The 23,450-nt window shown below is 52.0% G+C and overlaps 8 protein-coding genes across 8 annotated transcripts; 3 read left to right on the forward strand and 5 right to left on the reverse strand.

Annotated features, from left to right (window-relative positions):
• Positions 1 to 85: 85 nt before the first annotated feature.
• UCRPA7_2720 (putative cytochrome p450 protein) lies at positions 86 to 1,813 on the reverse strand (the record flags this gene model as incomplete). Its single annotated transcript, XM_007915296.1, has 2 exons — positions 86 to 1,550; positions 1,608 to 1,813. 2 exons carry the CDS (start codon positions 1,811 to 1,813, stop codon positions 86 to 88), a joined length of 1,671 nt encoding a protein of 556 aa, XP_007913487.1.
• Positions 1,814 to 2,297: 484 nt separating this feature from the next.
• UCRPA7_2721 (putative fructose- -bisphosphatase protein) lies at positions 2,298 to 3,549 on the reverse strand (the record flags this gene model as incomplete). The annotated part of the gene is made up of 4 exons (XM_007915304.1): positions 2,298 to 2,379; positions 2,458 to 2,512; positions 2,572 to 3,356; positions 3,425 to 3,549. The coding sequence occupies 4 exons, from the start codon at positions 3,547 to 3,549 to the stop codon at positions 2,298 to 2,300; spliced, it is 1,047 nt and encodes a 348-aa protein (XP_007913495.1).
• A 1,719-nt stretch (positions 3,550 to 5,268) lies between these two features.
• UCRPA7_2722 (putative peroxisomal biogenesis factor 11 protein) lies at positions 5,269 to 6,046 on the forward strand (the record flags this gene model as incomplete). The annotated part of the gene is made up of 2 exons (XM_007915277.1): positions 5,269 to 5,810; positions 5,884 to 6,046. 2 exons carry the CDS (start codon positions 5,269 to 5,271, stop codon positions 6,044 to 6,046), a joined length of 705 nt encoding a protein of 234 aa, XP_007913468.1.
• A 346-nt stretch (positions 6,047 to 6,392) lies between these two features.
• UCRPA7_2723 (putative cytosolic fe-s cluster assembling factor nbp35 protein) lies at positions 6,393 to 6,923 on the reverse strand (the record flags this gene model as incomplete). Its single annotated transcript, XM_007915255.1, has 1 exon — positions 6,393 to 6,923. The coding sequence occupies one exon, from the start codon at positions 6,921 to 6,923 to the stop codon at positions 6,393 to 6,395; it is 531 nt and encodes a 176-aa protein (XP_007913446.1).
• Positions 6,924 to 11,576: 4,653 nt separating this feature from the next.
• On the reverse strand, positions 11,577 to 12,815 carry UCRPA7_2724 (putative 3 -bisphosphate nucleotidase protein; the record flags this gene model as incomplete). Its single annotated transcript, XM_007915289.1, has 1 exon — positions 11,577 to 12,815. The coding sequence occupies one exon, from the start codon at positions 12,813 to 12,815 to the stop codon at positions 11,577 to 11,579; it is 1,239 nt and encodes a 412-aa protein (XP_007913480.1).
• A 1,246-nt stretch (positions 12,816 to 14,061) lies between these two features.
• Positions 14,062 to 14,819, forward strand: UCRPA7_2725 (putative nad-dependent deacetylase sirtuin-5 protein; the record flags this gene model as incomplete). The annotated part of the gene is made up of 2 exons (XM_007915260.1): positions 14,062 to 14,158; positions 14,215 to 14,819. The coding sequence occupies 2 exons, from the start codon at positions 14,062 to 14,064 to the stop codon at positions 14,817 to 14,819; spliced, it is 702 nt and encodes a 233-aa protein (XP_007913451.1).
• A 5,501-nt stretch (positions 14,820 to 20,320) lies between these two features.
• Positions 20,321 to 21,412, forward strand: UCRPA7_2726 (putative duf455 domain protein; the record flags this gene model as incomplete). Its single annotated transcript, XM_007915297.1, has 1 exon — positions 20,321 to 21,412. One exon carries the CDS (start codon positions 20,321 to 20,323, stop codon positions 21,410 to 21,412), a length of 1,092 nt encoding a protein of 363 aa, XP_007913488.1.
• A 456-nt stretch (positions 21,413 to 21,868) lies between these two features.
• Positions 21,869 to 22,928, reverse strand: UCRPA7_2727 (putative ubiquitin-conjugating enzyme protein; the record flags this gene model as incomplete). Its single annotated transcript, XM_007915292.1, has 6 exons — positions 21,869 to 22,005; positions 22,075 to 22,256; positions 22,337 to 22,451; positions 22,509 to 22,603; positions 22,815 to 22,822; positions 22,896 to 22,928. The coding sequence occupies 6 exons, from the start codon at positions 22,926 to 22,928 to the stop codon at positions 21,869 to 21,871; spliced, it is 570 nt and encodes a 189-aa protein (XP_007913483.1).
• Between the last annotated feature and the right edge of the window lie 522 nt (positions 22,929 to 23,450).

Raw genomic sequence — 23,450 nt, forward strand, 5'->3', positions numbered from 1 at the left:
TCCGTCCAACATACAAGACTTATATGTACGACCTAGCCATATGACACATTGCGACAGCATTGTGACATCATTATCCCTCCATACGTCATGAAACCACCTTCAATGCCTTATATTGACCGTCCCGCAGCTTCACCCGTACTTTCACGGCATCGCTCGCCTTGGGCTCGAGAATATGCACCGGCAGCACCTGATCGTCCTTGTTCGGCACTGTGATGCGTCCGCCATCCAGCGCCTCGAGCTCGAATGTAGCCACGACCATCGCAACAAAGCCTAGGATCTCATTCGTGGCAAAGTGCCGTCCCGGGCAGAGCGTCTTACCGCCGCCAAAGGACCGGAACGCCGCCGGGTGTATGCCACTGCCGTGCTCCTTCTGCTTGCTTGCGCCTGCGCCGCCCTCGCCATCCCCGTTGGTGGTCGTCCCGGCAAGGAAGCGCGAGGGGTTGAAGGCGTCGGCGTCGGAGCCCCAGATGCGCTCGTCCGCGTGGATGACGCCGCCGGCGATCTGCACGACGCTGTCGCCCTTGAGGAAGTAGCGGTTCGACAGCAGCGTGTCGGCCTTGACGAGCCGCGTCGAGTAGTTGTCGGACCCGAGGCGCAGGCACTCGCGGAACACGGCCAGCAGCGTGGGGCAGCCGGCCTTGAGGGCGTCGACGCTGAGCGTGCGCTCCGGCCCCGGCCCCGGCCCCGTCGGCATCGCCGTCTCGGCAGAGAGGGCCCCTGCGCCGATGAGCTCCGCCCGCACGGCGGCCAGCAGCGCCGGGTCCGCAAAGATGCGCAGCACCGTCCAGAAGGTCGTCGTGGCCGTGTTGACGATGCCCGCGAACAGGAACGACAGCTCGCTGCGCGCCGTCGCCGCGGGGCCCCAGCCGTACTGCTCGGCGATGCGCACGCGGTTCTGCACGATGCGCGCCGCCTCGGTGCGCCCGTAGCCCGCCTCCAGGTACGCGACCAGCGCGGCGGCGAGCGCCTCCCGCCCGCGGTAGGGCCGCCGCGCCGTCACGCTGGGCGCGACGTTCATCAGCAGCCGGCCGAGCCCGTGGTCAAAGTCCCAGAAGGCCGCCTCGAGCTCCGGGTGCACAGCCAGCGGGTTGTGCGGCCCGTAGAGGAAGTGCGCCGTGCCGATCGTCACAAAGTGCCGCAGCCACTCGAGCAGGTCGACGACCTCGCCACTGTCGCCGCCGGCGGCGGAGGAGGAGGAGGAGGAGGAGGAGGCGGCATAAGCGTTGATCTGCACGGCGAGCTCACGCACCGCCTCGAGGGTCAGCTCGTTGAGCGGCTCGCCGGGCCCCAGGTACGAGTAGACCATGTCGTGCATGTCGGCGAGGAAGCCGCGCGGGTCGCCGGGCTCCGGGTCGAGGTTCTGGCGCACAATGTCAATGGTGGCGTCGTCGAGGCCCAGCACGCGCTTGGTCACGTCTGGGACCAACGGCGTGAAGGACAGCGCCTTGGAGGCGCGCTGCACGGCGGCCGCCAGCGAGGGGTCTGTCACGATGTAGATGCGCGAGAAGGGCACCGTCAGCGTGAAGATTGGCTTGTCGCGGTTCTTGAGGCTGTCAGGGGTTGTTAGACATGCGCCATGTGAGGAGGAAGAGGGGATTCAGGGTTACCCAAGGGACTTGACATAGGAGCCACCCCGGAGGGCCATGCCTAGGAGGTGTCCAATGAAGGGAATGGGACTTGTGATTATCGGCGGCTCTTCTGGGTGTGCTTTAGTCGAGGAGAGCCGGAAGAGAATGAGATAGACCGTGACCGCCACGGCAAGCGAGGTGGCCAGCCCGGAGAAGGGCCATTGTTCGAGGTTAAGTGAGAGCATGTTGAAGAGCAAACGCAAGGCTTATATACAGGTGTCAGAGATTGTGTTGCATCTTGACTGAGCAAAGACTGCAACCACTGAAAAGTGAGTGAGCGTGGTGAAATTCAGTTGCGGTCAGGGACCAAAAAGTTGCGAGTGAGGTTAAGTTGGCCTTCCCCAAATTGTAAGTTGGGGAAGACAGCGAATCACGAGTTGAAGAGCAGGGCATCTCACTTTCTCATTTGCCGCAATGGGATGATCAAATTCTCATTAAAATGCAACCCTGCTAGAGAGTTTCCTGCCATTCTGAATCTGTTCTCTTATATACACGGAGCTCTGATTCGTCCTTGCATAAACACTTCCTTTCGCTCAGTTTCGGGCCCTTTTGTCTGTCGTTGCAAGCGCACACACACACCAAAGACATCCGAAAACCGACGATTGGGGTTTCAAACTTGTCTAAATAACGCCGGCTCTGCCATGATCCCTTGTCCATGCACTATTCAATTTACTTCGCCTTGTGAAACTGCTTGACCTTCTCGACCTCGTCATAGCTGCCCATGAAGATTCCTGACCTGTCATGGATGTGCCTGTGGGACAACATGTTAGCGCAAGTTCTTGTTAGGCGAAGCCAGTTGGCTGCTTTCGTGAAAAGGGGTTTTTCTTACTCAGGGATAACTTCCAACATCCTCTGCATCTTGCTATTGACAGCCTGTCCACCAGCTGCAAGACATATTTATTAGCACACTTACAATGATCTCGGTATGTTCAATGCGACTTACCATTCTCAAAGACCATGGCCATCGGCGCGCACTCGTACAGAATTCGAAGCTTGCCCTTGGGGCTCTTCTTGTCGGCGGGATACGCGAAAATACCTCCGTACAGAAGTGTGCGGTACGCATCAGCAACCATGCTACCAATGTATCGAGAGCTGTAGGGCTTGCCGCTTGAGCCAGAGGGGAACTTCAGGGCGTTGAAATACTCCTTTGTCTCGTCCTCCCAGTACAGCGAGTTACCCTCGTTGACGGAGTAGATGGATCGCGACTTGGGCAGCTTCATGTTGGGGTGTGTCAGGATGAACTCGCCGACGCCGTTATCCAGAGTGAAGCCGTTGACGCTGCCACCCTTCATAGTGATGACCAGCTGCGCGGAGGCACCGTACATGGTGAAACCAGCGGCGACCAGCTCTGTGCCGGGCTTGAGGATGTCCTCCTTTGTGCCCGTGGATCCCTCCGACAGCTTGTGAATGGCGAAGATGGTGCCGACAGACACACCGGCGTCCAAGTTGGAGCTTCCGTCAATTGGGTCGCAGGCGACCGCGTACCTGGCACCGGAGTGCTCCTTGAAGTAGATGACGTTCTCCTCCTCTTCAGATACCAGCAGGGCGCACTTGCCAGAGGACTTCATGGCGGCAATGAACAGGTCATTGGAGATGACGTCGAGCTTCTTCTGGTCATCGCCGGTTGTGTTTGAGGAACCAGCCAGGCCGGTCAGGTTAACTAGAGTGGCTCTTCGGATGTAGTAGGCGATCGACTTGAAGGAGAATTGTAGGGCGTGGCAGAGTAGTCTGGATTAACAAAGCAGTTAGCTCTCGAATTCTCAAGACTGCTGAAAAGAAGCCGAGGCTTGACGTACGTGAAGTCTCCAGTTGCCTCCTTGTGCTTGACTTGCTCTTCTGTGAGGAAGCGGGTCAAGGTGACAATGTCAGTGTTCACCTTCTCCATTTCGGAGCCATTGCCGTTGCCCACTGCGGTCGACATTGTGTCTTTCTGGATAGTACACGCTCTTGGGAATAGGGCTATAGGATAGGAATAGTATAGTATAGTATAGGAAAGCAAGTAGAAGCAGCAATTGTAGTTTGGAGCAATTGCGCCCTGGTAGAGGAAATGGGGGACGGCTATGAATGGCTCTAGTCGGGTACTACTTGAACTCTCCGGCGGGGCAGATCGCGGGGTTGAGCGGCAATGATGCACAGAGCTTTGAGATATGGAGAAGACAGCTTTTGGGGATGGCGATGAGTGAGGGAACCGGAGGCCGGAAAATCAAGGTGAAGAGCGAGCAAAACAGAGAAAGAGAGAAGTGAAAGATCGTGTGCTCAAGGGCCAATGCCCGGTATTTAGTATATAATCCCGTCAGAGAGGACGACGCAGCAGCAAAGGAGAGAGGCAAAGGGAACTACCGCTACGGTCTGACCCCCACGTATCGGTAGAGCAACGGTTATCAGAGGCTGTTCTGCTCCGAGACTCCAGTCAGTAAGTACATGTAGGTAGTAATCTTGGGCATTTCACTAGGACTAGGACATTGCCCTTGGAGCTTAGGAAGAGCTGGGTTGAGATTGAAATGGGTGACGTCCCAGGACTAGGAGCCCACTCAGCGCCTTATTGGAGCAAAGACGCTTTTCCGGTCGAGGGGAAGGCCGGGGAGCCGGGGACGCCATCTCGGGAGCCCACGATCTTCAAAGAGGATTTCCCGGAACGCGCCCATCGCCAACCAAGGCCCATCCCAAGGCCCATCCCAAGGGCATCCAAGGGCATCCAAGGACAACCCGCTTTCACTTGACCCGAATGGCGGACGGCCTCAAGCCGGGACACGGGCTAAGGATCCCTTTGCCTGGCCTCTTCAGACTACCGGCTGCACAACAGCAGGCTAGCAGCCCAGCAAAGCGTCTATACCTCTTGCATAGTAAGTAAGTACCGGTAAGCAGGTCAGCGTATCAAATATCAAGCCAGTCCGGCGGCGGTGCATATCTCGGATAGAAATGGAGTATCGCAATCGAAATCAGACTCCAGATGTGCGTAGCTGCATGGATCAGGCGAGCAACATCTTCCATCTCATCGTGATGTCCACTAGAGAGTAAATCACTCGGGACAATGGCCGATATGGAATGTGGACTTCTCTCCGCTAGTTGGAAATCATTGCTTGAAAGTAGTGATTAGTGAAGTAATTTCTCCAGGGAGAGAAGAGCCGCCACACAGAGACGGCTGCCCACTTCCCCAAAACCAAAACCCAGAATGAGGGGCAGCTGTGGCTGCATTGGAATGATGCTCTTGGGGCTGGTGCTAGGCTGGTGGCACATGTTGATGCCCTGTATTTCGGGCTTCCACTTCCCCAGAGGAGGAGCACCACACGACTCTTTTACAGCGTATCTCAGGCTTAGGCATATGACGGCCGGCTTACACCTCGGCATAGCTTCCCCGGCTGGATGCAGGTGGAGCAGCCGAAAGCAGTCCCCATTTGCGACCACCGGCCGACTTACGGCATCCTCGCATTGCATTGCATTGCATCTTGAGGGCTTTGGCTTCATCCCTTTCATTCATTCATCTATCAATTCAATCATCGAGAGAGCATCTCTACCGCTTTCTTTCTTTCAAAACACCATCGTGACATCCTCATAGCAGACACCAACCGCATCCTCCGATAACTTCCCCCCCTCGAGCCAGCGAGAAGTCCACCTCCACCTCCACCTCCGTCCGCCCAGCATGGTCGCCGACGCCGTCATCTACCACCCCTCGGTGGCCCACTACCTGCGGTTCGTCGCGACGACCGTCGGCCGCGACAAGGTCCTGCGCACGCTGCAGTACTTTGCGCGCTTCTACGCCTGGTACCTGCTGCGCACCAACGGCACAAAGGCCGACATCGCCCCCTGGGACGCCGTCAAGAAGCAGTTCGGCCTCGCCCGCAAGATCATGCGCGCCGGCAAGAACGTCGAGCACTTCAAGGCCGCCGCCGTCGCCGCCGACGCGAAGACCATGGACCCGGTACTGCGCTACGCCGCCGTCGGCCGCCAGCTCGGCTACGCCGGCTACCTCACCCTCGACCTGGCCACCCTGCTCGACGCCGCCGGCATCCGCAAGAGCCCCTCCGCCAAGAAGTTCCAGACCGAGGCGTACCGCTTCTGGGCCATCGGTATCCTGTGCAGCGTCGTCGCGCAGCTGTACACTCAGTACCGGCTCAAGGAGAGGGAGGCCAAGGTCGATAAGAAGGAGGGCGAGGGCGTGGTGGAGAGCAAGCGGATAGCAATGTGAGTGATGCCTCCTTTTTCTCCAGCTTGGCTTTTACACATTGAGAGATCACTGAAACTAACTGAGATGTAGTGAGCGATCCGCCAGCAGACTTCAGCTGCTGTCAGACGTCTGCGACTTGACGGTGCCGACTGCTGCCCTGGGATGGGCCAACTTTGACGATGGTCTGGTTGGTATTGCTGGAACAGTGAGCAGTTTGATTGGCCTATACACACAGTGGAAGAAGACGGCGTGAAAGACAGGCTACGGAGATTGGTGATGTGTGCAGGGGAGCAATGTCTCCTCGGCTCTAAGATGGAGGTCGAAATAAAGTCACGACAATCGAAGGCATCGAGCTTGAGAAGCACGCCATTGCCTATGTAAAATGTTATACCCTTGCCGTCGGTGTTGCTAGGGACAAGAAGCAGAGCAAGGACATATTGGGAATCACCTTTGTCCCATCTTTGGATCTCATCATTATTGGTTAGAAAATGCATCTTTCTGTTCATGGTCGCAATTCTAGACAGCTCACGGTTGGTGCTATCATAATTATACATGTGCTTTACACTAGAATACACTTGTGCCTGCAGGTCATTTGGGTATCATAGTCCGATCTTCGACGCTACAGCTCGGGATATGTCCATAAAGACGCGAGCCCGCTCACTCTCCGGCTCAGCGACAACGGTAGGCTTGCCCTCTTGAGCATCACTTCCAATGTTCGGATGAAGCGGTATATCGCCGAGAAAATCCAGCTGATGCTCCGCGCAAATCTTGCGCACCCCTTCACTCGACCCGAACACATGGGTATCGCCCTGGCAGTGAGGGCAATGGAAGACAGACATGTTCTGAACCAGGCCTAAGAGCGGAACATTGACCTTCTTGAACATGTTGATGCCCTTGACGGCGTCCTTGACGGCCAGGGTGTGAGGGGTGGTCACGATGACCGATCCGTCCAGGACGATCTGCTGCGTGATGCTCAGCTGCGTGTCACCCGTTCCGGGAGGCAGGTCGAGCACGAGGATGTCGAGGCCGCCCCAGTCAACTTCGTGCAGGAGCTGTTGCAGCGCTTTCATCACCATCATGCCGCGCCATACGACGGGCGCATCCTCTCCCACGAGATAGCCCATTGACATTGTCTTGACGCCATAGTTTGAGAGTGGTAGTAGTTGGTTATCTAGAACTACGTAAGCATTGGATCAAGTAAGGCGTCGTAGTGGATTCACTGTGAGATAGTCTGGGCTCTTCGGAGAGGTTGAATAGAGTCGGTATTGAGGGGCCAAAAATGTCCGTATCCAAAATACCAGATCTAAAGCCCAATCTTGCAAATGCAAGAGACAGATTGGCTGTGACATCTATTAGTGATCACTTGAGTAGCAATGCACCGGCCTGACCAACCTGCAACTGTGCTTTTCCCAACGCCGCCTTTAGCAGAGGAAACAGCGATCACCTTGGCGACATCTTTGATCGGTCGTTTCTCAGGCAGGCCGCGCTGCATGCGCGGTATGGATCCTGTCCTTGGAAGTCCCTATGTGATATCAGTCAAGGTCAAAGGTAGGTGCAGACGCTCTCACCTACCAGGGGGTTCTCATGTTGAAGAGATTTGAGGGTGTGGAACAACCGGCCGGTCGCCCGATTCATACCGCGTCAAAATAGCTAGACTCGTCCTCGATTGAGACTACACATGAAATCTCTTTTTGAGATCTTTACACACTTTTATGAGGTATTAGAGAGAATGGCAGCATCCTTCATCTTTATGCAAGAGTCTTGGATTCCTGCAATACATAAGCGACTACTTCACCCACGTCCCACGTGATGCCCCACTTCTCCATACCCCCCTATTTATGGTAGACAAGAGCCCCTATTTGTAGACCGGGCAAGCATCGAATGGTCGTAAAATGATGTTCTATTATCCTCGATAAACTATGACTCGGTGAAATAGTCAATTGTTTTCGGCATTTTTGGCATTATCTAAAGCTTCGAGCTGACTTATTCTGGATCATCCTGATCTGAGTAATCGTCTTCGAATGTTGAGACAAGGAACTTATACGGAGATGCGACTTGCTTGAAGCACCTTGACTAGAAACTTCTGCTTTACCAGGAATTCTACACTTTTTCGAAGCAACGATATGTTCATATGGGATGAGACTGAGTCGTCAAGTTCTATAGCATTGGCTAAAATACGTAAAAGAAAATTTAGGAGCCGTTTATCTCCCTATGCGTCCCAGAATTTGACCCATCCTTATGCTCTCTAGTTGCTAAAAGTGCCCGAGGTTGTGAAATCAGATTACAGAATTCCCAAATGATTTCGCCTGCCCAGAAGTGAGTGAGAATGATGGAGCTGGAAATGTGAAAGAATGCCGAATGGAAGCATCACAGAAGTCAGAGTGCAGATATACTGGCGTTCGTGACCGGTACTGTTCCCATGAAACCCAAGTACGCAGCGTTAATATGGTCGAGAGAAGAAATCGCAAACCCGACGGCTTCTCCGAGCGCCAAAAGACCCAAGTTTCGAAAGGCAGAAGGAGCCAGACCGTATGATCCCAGGAAGAGTGTAGCAGCTGGGCAGATCAAATACGGCCACCAGCTGCTGACTGCCGCCTTTCTAAAGAAAGAGCTATTGAGTGATGTGGCTGATGATGCAGCCTCCTCAAGTATGTCAATAATGTCGTTTGTAAGGTTTTTGGCCTCCTTGAGCCGATGGGCATGATCATCGTATTGAGATGATAAGTCTGCCGATGCCGCGAGCAAGTGATCGAAGCCCAGTTCAAGAGATTGTTGCTTTGTAGCAAGTTGCGATGTTTCGATGCGAGTAAGTTCCTGATAATAATTCATCAGCCTTGAAAAGTAGGTCTCCCGCGTAAGTGATTCCACGTACAATTTGATTCCCTAGTGAGACTAGAGTAGACACCACAGCGGCGACCTCCGAAGTTAAAGCATTCAATTCACTATTACCTCGCGAAGCAAGGTCAATTGACTGCTCACGTGCAGAGGCAACCTGAGAGCTTCCCTCGAGAACAGAGTTGATCATGACGTTCAATAATCGTTGCAGATTTGCAGCGTTCTCAAGACCAGCATTGCCCGTCTTGACAGATTTTCTCAGGATTTGGTGCAGGTCACCTGAGAGATAGCTTTCAAATCTGGAAAGACTCTCCCCGAACGAGTCGACCTGGGGGACCAGCTGCTCCAGCGATTTACCGATTTGCTGAGCCTGAAGGTCTATGGCATCCATCCGCTTCTGCAATTCGATCTCAACTCCATCCGCTAGCTTCGCGATCGCTCTGGTAAGGCGTTGATAAAGCAAGATATTCTGCGCTAGAAGTATGTTCAGAATTATTCGTGTAAATGAGCGCATCGACTTACCCTTATCTTGGTCAACTCTAGCGGCCTCACAAAACCTCAAGGCTTTGTGACGGTAGCTGATCCAAGTATTCCAGGCGGCATTGGAATCTGCTAAGCCAGAAAGGCATACGTCAATCTCTCTCGATGCCACGTGAAGACGGACTTCAGTGTCGGTTGTGAGCTCGACAAGCGCTGTCTCGCGAAACTTGTCGCAGGTCGACGGGATATCAAAGCTGCCACGCTCCAAATCGCATATCGCCATGCTGGCCGCGAAAGCGTCCACGAAATCCCGAACTTGTCTTCCGCTGTCTGTCAAAATTGTAGCCTCATCTTTGCCGTCCAGTAATTGACAGCTGTTCACTAGCAGCTTTGCGGCAACACGATGACAGAGTGGTTCCGATTCAAGGGCTTGGAGCTCAGCCAGCGCAGTGGCATATACATCTGGTCGGTGTTTACCTGGATGAGCAGACGCAAAGGGCGTCAAATTGGTATCAAGGGGTGGTCGAATATCTGCTGCGTGACAATTAGTAGCTATCATAAATATTTCGTTCTAAGCCTTACCTTTGTTGGCTGTAATCTCAGTTCGCCATGAAAAACCAGCCGTACCTACCACCCACCAAGCCCATGCCAAGATTGAAGGATGCATTGTGCTCGGTCCCTTCGAGGAACAGATCGTGTTGTTTCCTGCAACACACTCTCCAGGTTTTCAGGTAGGCGTCTTGGAAATAGCTGAGAAGATGGGTGGAAAGCTGCCATAGGGCGAGGAAACCAGAGAGGATTGAAAACTTATCACTATCCCGAATTGTGGAAGAAATCAAATCCCAACGTAACCCCAACGGAAGCACTTCAGAGACATCAGATGGACTATTACGGGACCTGGCAGCGGCAAGATCGAATGAGGGAAGGAACGAGGCGTTGTCTATGGAAGCGTTGAGCTCCTTCCTAATCGTAAAGCTGACAGACACATGTCGACACAACCTTAGGACTGCACCATTTTGAACACTTCACAAGTCACCCATCCCTTTTTTGCAAGTCCGGATCCAGAAGCAACGATTCTGTGAAATACATTCATCGAAGTCATCATGTAAATGACTACCCGAGAGAAATGAGATTGTTTTCTACTGCAAGTCGTTAAGTTAATATTAGAGGCTTAACCAATGTCAAGCAATTGATCTCAATTCTTTAAAAAAAAAAAAAAAAAAGAAATCGGACATCGGACATCGGTTGGATCTATGCCAAATCATAGCAAGATACCTATTTCAAAGGAGTTAATCGGAAAACCCGAAGTGTTGTACGAAGTGAATTTTGGATTGGATTCAGGGGGAGTCTAGCGCCAACCTACCTACAGGGTCCGGGGTGTGTGGGTCAGCAGAGCTTCATCACATGACCGCAGCTCTAGCGTCTGCTTTGGAACTTTTTGCACATGTCGAGCCATGCACCTACAACTCATATGAGGTGGTTGGAGCAACAAAACGGCCACGATGTTCGCTCCTAGCAGAGGACGAGCTCTGGGGAAGGTCATTGAGTCTTCCTCGGTGGTGTCGCTTCCATCTTTTCTCGTTCCCGCCTTCCACACGAGCCCTGCCCGACAGTTTTCCGCGACGTCAAACAGACCATCCAAGCTTGGTCGCATCCCAATCTCCATTCCGCCCGGTGTCGAGCTTAGCATCGGAGAGCCCAAGATAAAAAAGGATTTCACGACATATCTACAGGTGGCAAAGAGGACTGTGACTATTCAGGGTCCCTTGGGTTGGTGGAAACTGTCCTGGCATTTGCGCGCAAAGTTGACAGAGACCTAGGCGAACAACACCTCGAAATTCCTCCGTTCCTGCACATTGAGAATGACCCAACTACACGAAAAGCTACCCTCAGCATAGAGGATCCAAATCAAAAGCAGCAGAAGGAGATGTGGGGTATGAAAATCCATTCGATTGTGAAGAGGCATACGGGGTGCTGGAACTAACACGAGTATAGGTACGACCTGGGCGTATCTCAATCGGTATATCATTGGCGTGTCAGAAGGCCACACAGCAGTTCTTAGACTAGTTGGTATCGGTTACAGAGCAACAATCGACAAGAGGCCGGCGTTGGAGGAATACCCGGGCCAAGATTTCGTCTGTTTGAAGCTCGGTTTTACACACCCGGTCGACCTCGGCGTGCCTCGTGGAGTGAAGGCAACCGTACCACAACCGACACGTATCCTGCTGGAAGGCATCAACAGAGAGGAGGTGATGTCGTTCGCCGCTCGAATCCGTAGGTGGCGAGTGCCGGAGCCATACAAGGGAAAGGGCATATTCGTCAACGACGAGACGATCAAATTGAAGCAGAAGAAGATCAAATAGAGGATCTTGCTTCATGGCCCATGTATATTTATTATCTTTGCGGCGTTAGGCCAGCAGAGAAATGTTCTATACTGTATCAATAGCCAGATATCGCAAGGTGGTGCCCTATTTCTGGCTAATCACCTCTTGTACTGCCTTAATAACCTGGTCATGGACAGATGCAGGAGCAGCAATGACACCCTTGTTCTTGGCCAGCGTCCTACCAATGCTGAAATCCAAGCGATTGCCGCTGACATCGGTGACCTGCCCGCCTGCCTCCCTTACAATGACATCTCCCGCAGCGTGATCCCAGATCTTCTCCACGTATGACTTCGAGGTTGGTAGTCGGAGGTAGATATCACCAGCGCCACGAGCAATTGACCCGTACTTCGCTTGTGAATCCATTCTCACACTGGGTTTGGTAATACCGAGCTTCTGCGCAATCTGTGCTGCATCGCCCTGGGAGGAGTGACCTGCCTCGACGCTCTCACAGAATGTTGCACTTGACATTTCTGAGATGGGCTTCATTGAAATTGACTTGGACTCTGCCAGTGATCCAGTAGTGAGCGGCCTGCTCGAGGCGCCATGGCCGAGCACGCCTGAGAAGAGGACACCTCTGCCCTCATCTGTCGCATTGGAGCCGATATCGACCGTCAGCGGCGCAGCATCATCGACAGGTAGATTGGGGCACCCGAGCACTCCGACCTTGACATCTCCGTCCACCATGAGCGCCAGACAGACAGCATACTGGCCACCACGGAGGAAGCCCTTGGTGCCGTCGATAGGATCGATGGCCCATATCCTACCGGACGCACCGCCCTTGCTCTTGCCTTCGTCAATGAGATCCAGCATTGATTCGACGTCCTTGATGGCGCCTCCGATGATACCTTCAGCATTCGCATCGTCAAGCTTAGTGCTCTTGACCAGCTCCCAGATAGACTCCTTCAATTTCTCATCTGTCCTAAGAGTGTCGGCTTCTTCCTCTGCGACAATCTCGTCTTGCGGGAAGTTTGCCTTCAAGGCGCTGATAATAAGCGCCTGGGCGCCAAAGTCGCCAATAGTCACAGGAGACTTGTCATCCTTCGACACAGTACCCTTAGCCTTCTCGTGAAATACACGCTTGGTCAGGATGGCGGCTCTCTGGACGGCCAGCTGGGCCACCTCGAGCTCCTTGGTGTACGAAGCCATCTTGGGGACGGCCGTTCGTGACTGAATTGAGAAGTGTTGCGACAGCAGTGAGAGTCGCGGCCAGGCTTTGGTAAGAAACAGAGCCAGGATCAAAACTACGACTGGGAAGAAAAAGCTGAACGGGGTATATGTGGCTTTTGATGTCTTCTTATGGCCCTGAAATCCTTTATCCGGCATAGAATCGGCCGCGTGTGTTGTGGGGAAGTCAAAGTTCCGCTAAGATCTGACTGACTGAGCCGCCGAGATGTGGACTGCCAGAAAACTAGTTAGTGAAGGGTTTTGTAGAATTCTCCCTAAGAAGGTCGACAGAATTCTGAGAAGTGTTGGAGGTAGAGAATTTTATTGCGATGAGGCCGACTAGTAAATGGATGTGTGACGAATGTGTCAAGGTCAGCGGCGTCTCTTCAGCCTCCACAATGAGCGCCCGGATTGACAGCACCGTATCAGATCGGGGCCGATCTGGGCGTTGCCCCCACCCGATTAACACCTACAGTACCTAAGTAGACCATCAGTAACGTTCCTGGTCCCCTAGGCGGAAGATGTTGTTACTTTTGTTCCTTTCATTGCGACTAGATAGTAGCTTATCTCCTCTCTGCTCTAACGATAAAATTTTATCGATCAATTCATCTGGCCTGGTGCTAATGGCTATGTCTTCTATTGTGTGAAACCTTCACATCCATTCCGTAACCAGCCTGGCTTGGGGTTACCTGCAACCAAGCAACCTAAGCAAGCACACCTCCCATCTCCAGTCTTGAGACCCAAGTATTATCTTTGGACTATATCTGGCAATTGAATGTCTTTGTACCATGACAGCCAGCTTTTCATTGAGATCACGTTGAAGGCTTTCTAGGCTGTTCTACATGTGACTACTTAGAAGGTTTAATTGGCGGATCTTGTAGGATTCATCGCTTCCAAGGTTGCCTCGTGGGTGCCTTCGACTTGCCTGTGTGGGGTAGTTAATTAGACCAGGCATCACGGCATGAAGCTGAGCGAGTCACTGCTGCGTTGTGATAAACAAATTCTGTAAGTCCCCTTGTCTGTTGTTTACAGAATCATTCTCTAGGTCGCTACCATAATTCTACTGAACTTGCCTTTACTAAGATCACCATCCAGTTATCACCTCTTACGCAAGCAACCTAGCCTCACATCATCATCAAGAAGCCGTCACAAGCAGTTCATGGCAACAGCAAACATGGCGCGCCCCGCCCCTCATAATGACATTGCGGCGTTTCACGAGCTTCTTAGATCCAGCAAGCGAATTGTTGCCCTCTGCGGCGCTGGACTATCGGCATCGTCTGGTCTCCCGACTTTTCGAGGCGCCGGTGGTCTTTGGAGGAATTACAACGCGACTGACCTCGCTACACCCGAAGCATTTGAAGCCGATCCAGGCCTGGTATGGCTCTTCTACGGCTATCGACGTCACATGGCTCTCAACGTGAAGCCGAATCCCGGTCACCATGCCCTAGCAGCTCTAGCAAAGCATAGGCCAGACTTCCTGTGCTTGACGCAGAACGTTGATGGTATGAATGAACATCAGTCCTTTGCCAGGAAAACACTACTAACACGATACGATTAGGCCTATCACCTCGAGCTGGCCATCCGTTGGAGCAACTACGCCTTCTGCACGGCTCACTTTTCGATATCAAGTGCTTCAACAAGAGTTGCGACTATATCGAGCATGAGAACTATGCGGATCCCTTCTTCCCTGCTATATCTGCAGCATCCCAGGATGTAGAGCCCGGAAAGACGCTACCCCTATTGGATCCTTTCAACGAGGAGGTCGCAAAGGTTCCGGAGTCCGAGATTCCCAAATGCCCAAAGTGTAAGACCGGTCTGCTGCGACCGGGAGTGCTCTGGTTCAACGAGATGCTCGATTTCAACATGCTCAACGAGGTCGACGACTGGATCCAGTCTGGCAAAGTTGATCTCATGCTGGTCGTGGGCACCTCAGCCGTTGTTCGCCCTGCCTCTGGCTATATCCGGAAGGCACAATACGCAGGTGCCAAGATCGCGACGATTAATATCGACGCTGAGGATAATCCAAAGAAGATCAGGAAGGGAGACTTTGCGTTTGGAGGAGATGCGGCGGAGTTACTACCGAAGCTATTGGAGCCGGTCATCGGCAAGATCAGGCGAGACGGGACATTCGGAGAACCCACGAAGCCAGAAGAAGATGAGTGAGACTGGCGAAATCACCAAACATGGGCTCACCAAACATGGGCTCGGGATGTTAGTCTATGAATATAAATGGGCATACTGATTGTGCATAGACGAGATGTATTGACTATCATAACAGCATCGATTCGCACCTAAGATCAATCGGTATCGCTTTGAAGGGTGACTTAATGATCCAACTCACCACGGTTTCTGTCAGGCCCGGATTATTGATACTTCCATAAATGGAGCCGATTTATGTAAGGCCTACGAATTTTCCACTTGATAGAGATGCAATTCTTATTCAGGGCCTTGTGCTAGCCACGTAACTTGGTGGCCTATCTTCAATCTTCGTTCCCCAATCTGACTCTGTCTTTCCGAGGACAAGCTCCAACGTCCAGCCCTCCGTAAAGAAATCATGACCAATCCAAGACTTTGTCCACGACTTACCATTGACTGTCGCGTTCTGTATAAATACATTCTCGTACGAAGGGTCAAATCCTACATTTCGTACTGTTGCAGTGTTTCCAGTCAACGGATTCTTGATACTCACTTCCTCGAAAAATGGCGGCGAGATGAGGTAGACGTTCTGGCCTGCAACAGGGAAAAGGCCTATCATGGAGAAGAATAAGAAAGACCCCATCGCGCCCGAGTCGTCGTTCCCTGGTAGTCCAGAGTCTGTGTTGTTGAATGAAGCCGGCACATAGGTGTGTATACGTTCCGTGGAGAGTGCTGGACGGCCAGCATAGTGGTATAAGTACACAGTCAGGAAGACAGGCTCATTCGAAATGTCCGCAAGACCGCTGGTGTGGAAGAAGTCAAGTCTTTTGATGAACGCCTCCTCTCCGCCCATGATTGATATTAGAGTGGAGACAGACTGGGGAACAATAAATTGATATTGCCAGATGCTGGCTTCGAATGTCTCGCTTGGGTTCGTAGTCAGACTGCAGAAGCCAGCAAGATTTGAGCAAGCAATTGGATCCTGATAACCCCATGATCCATTTAAATACTTTGGTTGAAAGAAGCCAGTAAATCCAGTGTCGTTGTCGTTGATTATAGATGTCTGATCTTCTCTCCAGAGGTTCAGCCAATTCGTGCTCCTCGCGATGTACTTATCGTAGAGGTCTTCATTGCCGAGGCTTTGAGCAAGATTTGCAAGACAAAAATCGTTGTACGAGTATTCCAGTGTTCTGGATATACTGCGAGAGTTCGTGCCGAAGCCTATGGGATCAAAGTCCAAATAGGGTATATAGTTGAGCTTCTTCCAACTTTGAAGCCCACCTCGCCCCTGCTTGGACCATTCCAGGGGCTCATTCTCCGCATCGTTGATGATTGCCTTGAGGGCAAGGTTCCAGTCCACATTTGTGGTCAGATTCTTGACATAGGCATCTACAAGAACCACATCTGCGTTGCTTCCGCCTTGAGTCCATCCATTGCAAAATGACATGTGGCAATCCGGTAGCCACCCCTCGTGTTGGTAGATGTCGAGCAGCGAGTTCAGCATCTGTACTTGAGCCGCTGGATCAGTAATTGTAAGTAATGGATGTTGCGTTCTGAACGAGTCCCAGATACTTGTCTCATTAGTATATCGAGCATCAGCAAGTCAAGTCCAGCTTACCAGTAGAATGAATCGAAATACGGTATGCCACTGTCCCAGTGTGGGTTCTCCCCCGTGTAATTTTGAGGCGACATGTGAGCTCTATACAGACCGCTAAACAGTGTCACCAGTAATTCGTCACTGACGGCGCCTGGCACGATCGATACCGGGCTCAATTTCTCTCTCCATGCATCCTGAGTCTTTGTGACAAGGCTGTCGAAATCGGCTAACGCATCTGGTATCTCTGTTTCAGCATTGTTGCATGCTTGATCCGCACTGATGAAGCTCATTCCCATCCTTGCCGTCACAGAATCATCGGAAGCGGGTTGAAATCTCGCAAAACCACCAGCCTCCAGGTAGAAGAGATTGAACCCCCTAGTGACGAAAAGCTCCTTAGGATCGGTGCCAGCTCGATTGTTCACCCACACACCAGTGTCGTAAACCTCTACTCCGAAGAAGTCGACGCAGAAATGAAGCTGATAGTATCCTGCACCGAAACTGGGCAGAAATGTTCCGCTACCCTTCATGCGGGCTGTTTCCGCATCCACACTAACGGAAGCATTTTGTCGGCTCTGCCACAGATCCGTAAGATCCAGCATGATCAGGGGATGCTGTGCAGAAGACGTCCCATTCCGCTTGCATTTCCCACCGCCAGAAGTGTCGTTACCGGAAAACGTGAATTTATATAGTGCCGTCTTATGAGCGGTCGTCATTTCAGCTTTGATGCCGTTCTGCAGCTGCAGGCTGAAATATCCGGGCTTTGCCACAACTGACTCTTCCACATACGGAACCTTGCGGTCACCGATGCGAAATGCGCAGTTATTCAGGTCATCATCGGGACAGAGCTGGGGAAACAATGGAAAGTTCCCAAGGCTTGGATTTCCACCCGTTCCCGAGTCGTGCACCGAGCTGAACCCCGTTACATTGCTACCATCCGTTGCAAAGCCACCCGTATTCTGACCGTCCACGTCTGCAACGGCTTTGGCGAGTCCATACGGGAGTGATGCGCCTGAGAAGACATTCCCACCATTGTTGGATCCTATGAGAGGGTCGACATACTTCAGCGGATCAAAGGCGGCTGCATGCGTACAAGGGAGCGCAAGATATAAGAAGCTCAGAATGTAGAGGGATGGTGAGTATAGAATCAACATGATAAACAATTGAAGGACTAAGAGATAAGAGTTCAACCTATGCAAAAGTGTCCTCTAGTAATAATACGAGATAGCCCAGTCCATAATCCGGACCGAAGGGTTCTATAGAGTAGCCGAGCTCATTTAGCGTAGTGAAGGTTGTACGAAATCGCCGTATCCAAGACCTGGGTATGACAATCGATGAGGTCTAAACAGACCGACGACCCAATCTTTGCTTGCAGTCACTTGGATGAAACTGGTAATTCGAAACCCGCAGAGAGTGTAAAGTATGTCACCGGCAGGATCCATACTTTGCAGAATCCGGGAGGGGGAAGGTGAGCGGGCCATGGATATGGAGATGATATCACACCTAGAGAGAGAAGCTGACTCCTTCGGCCATACTACCTGACCAGTTACAACTCCAAAGCCGTGGGTAGTCACTGAACGATGCCTTGATCGCCGTTGCATTTCAACCTCTGAAGCTTACCGTGAACCCCGCTGCGAACCTGGAAAGGCAGGTGGTAAATGTGATGAGCCGTGCATGCCGCGACGGTTACCGGGAAATAAATGAGATGCAGATCGACAGTCGTAATGCCATCCTTTACCCGGTGTTTGATTGTATGCCAGACATATGACATTTCACAGGTCAAATAAACCAGGAGAGAGACTACGATGGCTGGAGACGAAAAGGGTTGAAGAGTTGAAGTTTCTAGAGTTTGACTCAACTGAGTTCTGAATCAGCTAGGAGGTCTGCGGAGTAGTCTCCAACAGCAAGTGTCGCAGCTGTGACCCTGGGGCTCGAGCCTCCAGCCGCCCGGTTAATTGAAGATGCCAGGTGTTTCATTGTTTTGAAAATACTTAAGAAGCTTCTCAGATAACTATAATCCAATTGATATTAGTATTTGCAGGTTCAATTGCTACTGTGTTAGTCAAGATGTTAGACGTGTATCAAATCAACTTCGCTGGGCTACTTGGCTTATGCGGCATTCTGTTCGCCGCTTCACGCAAATCAACCAAATCAAATGTGAAAGGTCAAGGGGTAAGCAAAACGGCCAGCAAAAAGGCTTCAACGAACCCCGAGGCTTCTCAATGGACATTCTTAGTCGTATTCGCGCTTGTCATGGGCGCCGACTGGCTGCAAGTGAGTACTAGCACACCTCTGGAGAGCTCTAGAGATGCTAACCATTTAAAAGGGTCCGTTCTTGTACTCGCTCTATAGAGAGGAGCATGATTTGGCCTCTCACTTTGTGTCGACACTTTTCACCATCGGATTTGTGTCCGGTGCTGTCAGCGCCTACGTTACGGGATCTCTAGCCGACAAGTACGGACGAAAAAGGGCATGCCTCTTTTTCTGCGTAGCGTACTCGCTCTCCTGCTTCCTCACCATGATCACGAGCGTCCCCTTGCTCGTTGTTGGACGAGTGCTTGGAGGCATCAGCACGAGCCTCTTGTTCAGCGTCTTCGAGAGCTGGATGGTAACAGATTTTCACAATCGAGCTCTTGGGACCAAGGGCGCAGACCTATCGCGGACTTTTGGCCTTATGAGCACGCTGAACAGCATCGTAGCTATTCTCAGTGGTGTTTTCAGTGAGTGGCTCGTTTCCGTTACGGCCACAAGAAAGTCCCCATTCGCTGCCAGTGCCATGTTGCTGGGCATTGCCTTTTGGCTGATAACAACCAGATGGGTGAGTGATGGTTCTGTCTACTATAAATCAGCGTTTCAATAACGAGTGAAACTAGGAGGAGAATTACGGCGATGCCGCCGCATCCGAAAAGAATGACTCGAAACCAGAACCGAGTAAGGTTCTGTCTCTCTTGAAAGACCCCCGCATCGTATGTCTTGGGTTGGCATCAACGATGTTCGAAGGGTCGATGTATCTCTTCGTGTTCTTTTGGTCGCCAGCCCTTCAGTCCGTGCAGACGACAGCAGGCGGGTTGCCTTACGGCATCATATTCGCGAGTTTCATGGCTTGCATCCTAGCAGCATCACTAACATTCAACATTGCCATGGACCGCAGGCTGCTCAAGTACAGCCATCTGCTCCTGGGCATTTTATTTGTTGCAGATGCGTGCTTTTACTATCTTGAAGACCCACTGACAGAGCAGTCAACTTTCTGGCTGTTCTGTCTCTTTGAGGCTTGTGTAGGGATGTATTGGCCTTGTATGGGTTATCTGAAAGGCCAACTTGTAGACGACGGTATTCGAGCGCAAGTCTATGGTATCCTGAGAATCCCGTTGAATCTCTTTGTGGTTGTCTCGCTGTTGTTTACGGGGGAGGGAGATGCATATGGCAAGGCGTTCGCAGTATGCTCAAGAGTGTTGCTGGCAGCTTGTGGAGGATTGTGGGCTATGATCCTGAACGAAGACGAACTGCCGTGAGATGAAGTCGGATAGGCGCATCCAGAGCCGTTGTAGAATACTTAAACACTGTAAATCTCCTGTAGAATCTACGTTTATTTTCAATCATTAGTTCAAGATCGGGTGGGATATTGCGTGTAAGTGGTAAGTGTGATGGTTAGGCTTACCAAGCCCATTAACATCTGGCCTGCAAGAGTCACTCAATCCCTCCAGGTTGCCATACCTTAGCTCCTCATCTCCCCCACCAAATCTTTCCCTCATCAACGACCGCAACACCATCATTCGACCGGTTTGTCAGGTTCGCACGAGCACACCACGTTTCGAGGATGACGCCTCTACCGCCGTCATTCCTGATAATCCATCCGACGTAGTCAAGCGGCCATCATCAAACCACACATCCGACAAGACCTTCTCCCGCAGCACCCGTCTTACTACCGTTCAAGATGCAGGGCTTCAATATGGGACGGTACGTCCCGCCGGACCAGGAGGGCGTGATATCGGGCAACCAGCTGAACAAGAAGCATGCGCTGGGCGCCCGCGCCTCTAAGCTGCGCAGCGAGGGCATCCTGACGGTGCGCTTCGAGATGCCCTTCGCGGTGTGGTGCTCGACGTGCCCGAAGCCCACGGTCATCGGCCAGGGCGTGCGCTTCAACGCCGAGAAGAAGAAGGTCGGCAACTACTACTCCTCGCCCATCTTCAGCTTCCGCATGAAGCACACCGCGTGTGGCGGGACCATCGAGATCCGCACCGACCCCGCGAACACGGCGTATGTGGTGGTGTCAGGCGGGCGCAAGCGGGACACCGGCGACGAGGGTGCCAGCGAGAGCTTGGTTGCTGGTGGCGTACGAGAAATAGTCACGGCTAAAGAACATATGGACCAGCGGGACAGCGCGTTTGCGAATCTCGAGAAGACGATTGAGGACCGGGAGGTGTTTGAGGCGGCCAAGGAGCGGATAGGGGAGCTGGAAGACGCCAGCTCTCGGCAGTGGGACGATCCCTATGCGCGTAATGCGGCCCTACGCAAGGCATTCCGTGTGGGTCGCAAAGCAAGAGAGAAGGACGCAGCTGCAATGGAGGAGTTGAAGGACCGTATGGGCCTGGGCATCGAGATGCTGCCAGAGCATGAAGATGATGCTAAGAGAGCAGCTTTAGTGACGTTTGGAACCGTTGATGGTGAAGGCGAGACGGGTGTCCGGAAGGCACTGGCGAAGCCGTTGTTCAACTCTTCTGGCAGCTCGAAAGACAAGCCATCCAAAACCCCAGAATCAAAAGGCCCGAAGAAGCTGAAGTCTGAGGTGGCTGCAGCTAAACTGCGGGAATCTCTTGTGTCTGAGATTGTTGGGAATACTCGCATGACCAAGGACCCTTTTCTCGAGTCCAGGAACAAGGAAGCCACACCTCGGAGCACAATTCTCCTGCCTGGGCTTAAAAGGAAACGAGCATCAGACGATGCAGACGATACGGTTCAACAAAAATCGACTCTTGAAAAGACAGGCCCAGCCATACCAAGCTTGGTAGACTACGACTCTGACTGATATCAAGGACGATCTATCTTTGCATAGCGTGCATTTAGAAAGCATTCATGATACCCATAGATTCCACATTCAAGCGAATATTTTGCTCTATTCGTCTAATCATTTTTCATTGATTTGCTATCTGAAGTGTCTGCCTTGAGAATCAAATATAATCCATCAGCAATATCGCTCAGGGAGTTAGTCCCTGACTGTAGACTACAGTACCTAACCCTGGAAAGGGCTCAGTATGTGTCGCATTATCAATGAGGAATCCCCTCATAGAACGCTTGTCTGCAGATGTGCAGTATGAACTCCCCAGATAACTATCCCTTTGAAACCCAATGCAGGCCCGGTTTGGGCGTGGAAAATAAGTCAATCTCTCATGTAACTCCAGTTGTAATGTACCCTATCCCGGCGAAAACCTGTAGACTCCGTGATGTTGTGCTCGTGAGTGGCGTAATTGCGAGAAAAAGGCGATTACACATCGTCCATCTGGCCAGCTGGTTCATCATCCTCGTCACCGAAACTCGCTACCGATGACATGTCGTCATCGTCTTCGCTCTCTGCTCCCGCCTCGTCGGCAGCATCCTTGTTCGCGTACTTCTGAACATACTCTATAATCGAGAATCAGTACTGAAAGCATGTTTGACAACTTGGCCGGGGTAGGAAAGGCGATGCCGTACCTTTGACCTTGGCATCATAGCTCTTCGGCTCCCTCATAAGAAGCGCTGCCGCTTCTCCATTCAGGGGATCGGTAGGGTTCGGGTACCGGAGGAGCTGTGGAAGAAAGACTTCGAAGATGTTGATCATATCGAACATGGGCGACCAGGTCTGGTTGATGACGTCCAGGCAGACAGATCCGGACCTAGCAGCAAAATTCCATCTTAGTCCTGCCTGCTCTGCACACCACTCTCACAGTATGCCTCCTCTTTGGTGTCGACTTACAGTTCGTCGATGTTGGGGTGGAAAATGCGATTAACAAAGCCAATGCTAGGGGATTTGTACGGGTACTGGTCGGGGAGTTCGACGTGGACCTTCCACACGCCACCCTCAAATGGCGCTGCCTAGCCATCAGTATTCCATCCTGCATCCTGACCATAGAATAATGTTCACTAACTCTCTGCCGGTCCCTTGAACCGCACGTAGAACTCTTGCCTGTGTCGGGTGTGTGAGAAGTGCAGAAGAGGTGGAGGAGGATGCTCGAAGCTTACACTGTCGCTCAAGTTAGCATATACCGCTTCACATGGAGTCTCATGGAACACCTACTGTTATCGTTGACCAGAGTCACCTCATAATCACTCATGAGCCTACCATAATTAGCAATATGAACTCATGGCTAGCTAAGACCAAGTCGTACATCCTGCCCAGAGGTTAGTAAAGAAAGGTTTTGGGAGGGAGGCAAGTCCGGGGAGCTTAAGCGTACTTCATGACCTAGGACGAAACCATGTCAGTAAGACCATTCTGTACTCCAGATTTCGATGTATTCCTCTCAGGGGCCACTCACATCCGTCTCAATTCTGCGCCGTGGGCTACTCATTTTGGCGGTTGTTGGGCGGAAATGGGATTGGGAAGTTGGGTCTCGATGACAGGTTCCGCAAGTCGGAGCTTAAGACGGGTGGTGACGTGATACCACGCGGAAGGAGAAAGAAGGTTGGGACTGGATTTGAGGGTTAGATTTGCTCGCTCGAAGGCGCAAAAATGGTCGTCGTCAAAGGTCAAGGAGGAGAGTTAGGAGTGTCGTCGACAATCTGTAGGACGTTGCTGAAGGAAGAAAGACAAAGAGGTCGGTGGAGGTTTGGGTGCGATGGCCAAGTCACCGACGTGCAGGTGCTGCCGCTTCTAGGTTCCTTATGATGTCGGCTGGATGGTGCTGATAAGCCACTGGCCCAGCGAGTATGCGGGGTCCGATAACGAATCGCCAGCGCTAAACTCCACTGAATTTAATGACCAAAGCTTCCCTGACGTGACCAAACCCGCACGCCAGGAGCGAGTCACGCACAGAACAGGTTGTCTACAGTAGAGATACGTATGAGTCGTTTCATAAGAGACTCTATCCAAG

The sequence above is a fragment of the Phaeoacremonium minimum genome (assembly GCF_000392275.1).
Source record: "Phaeoacremonium minimum UCRPA7 unplaced genomic scaffold PA7_03_scaffold_184, whole genome shotgun sequence".
NCBI lineage: Eukaryota > Fungi > Ascomycota > Sordariomycetes > Togniniales > Togniniaceae > Phaeoacremonium > Phaeoacremonium minimum.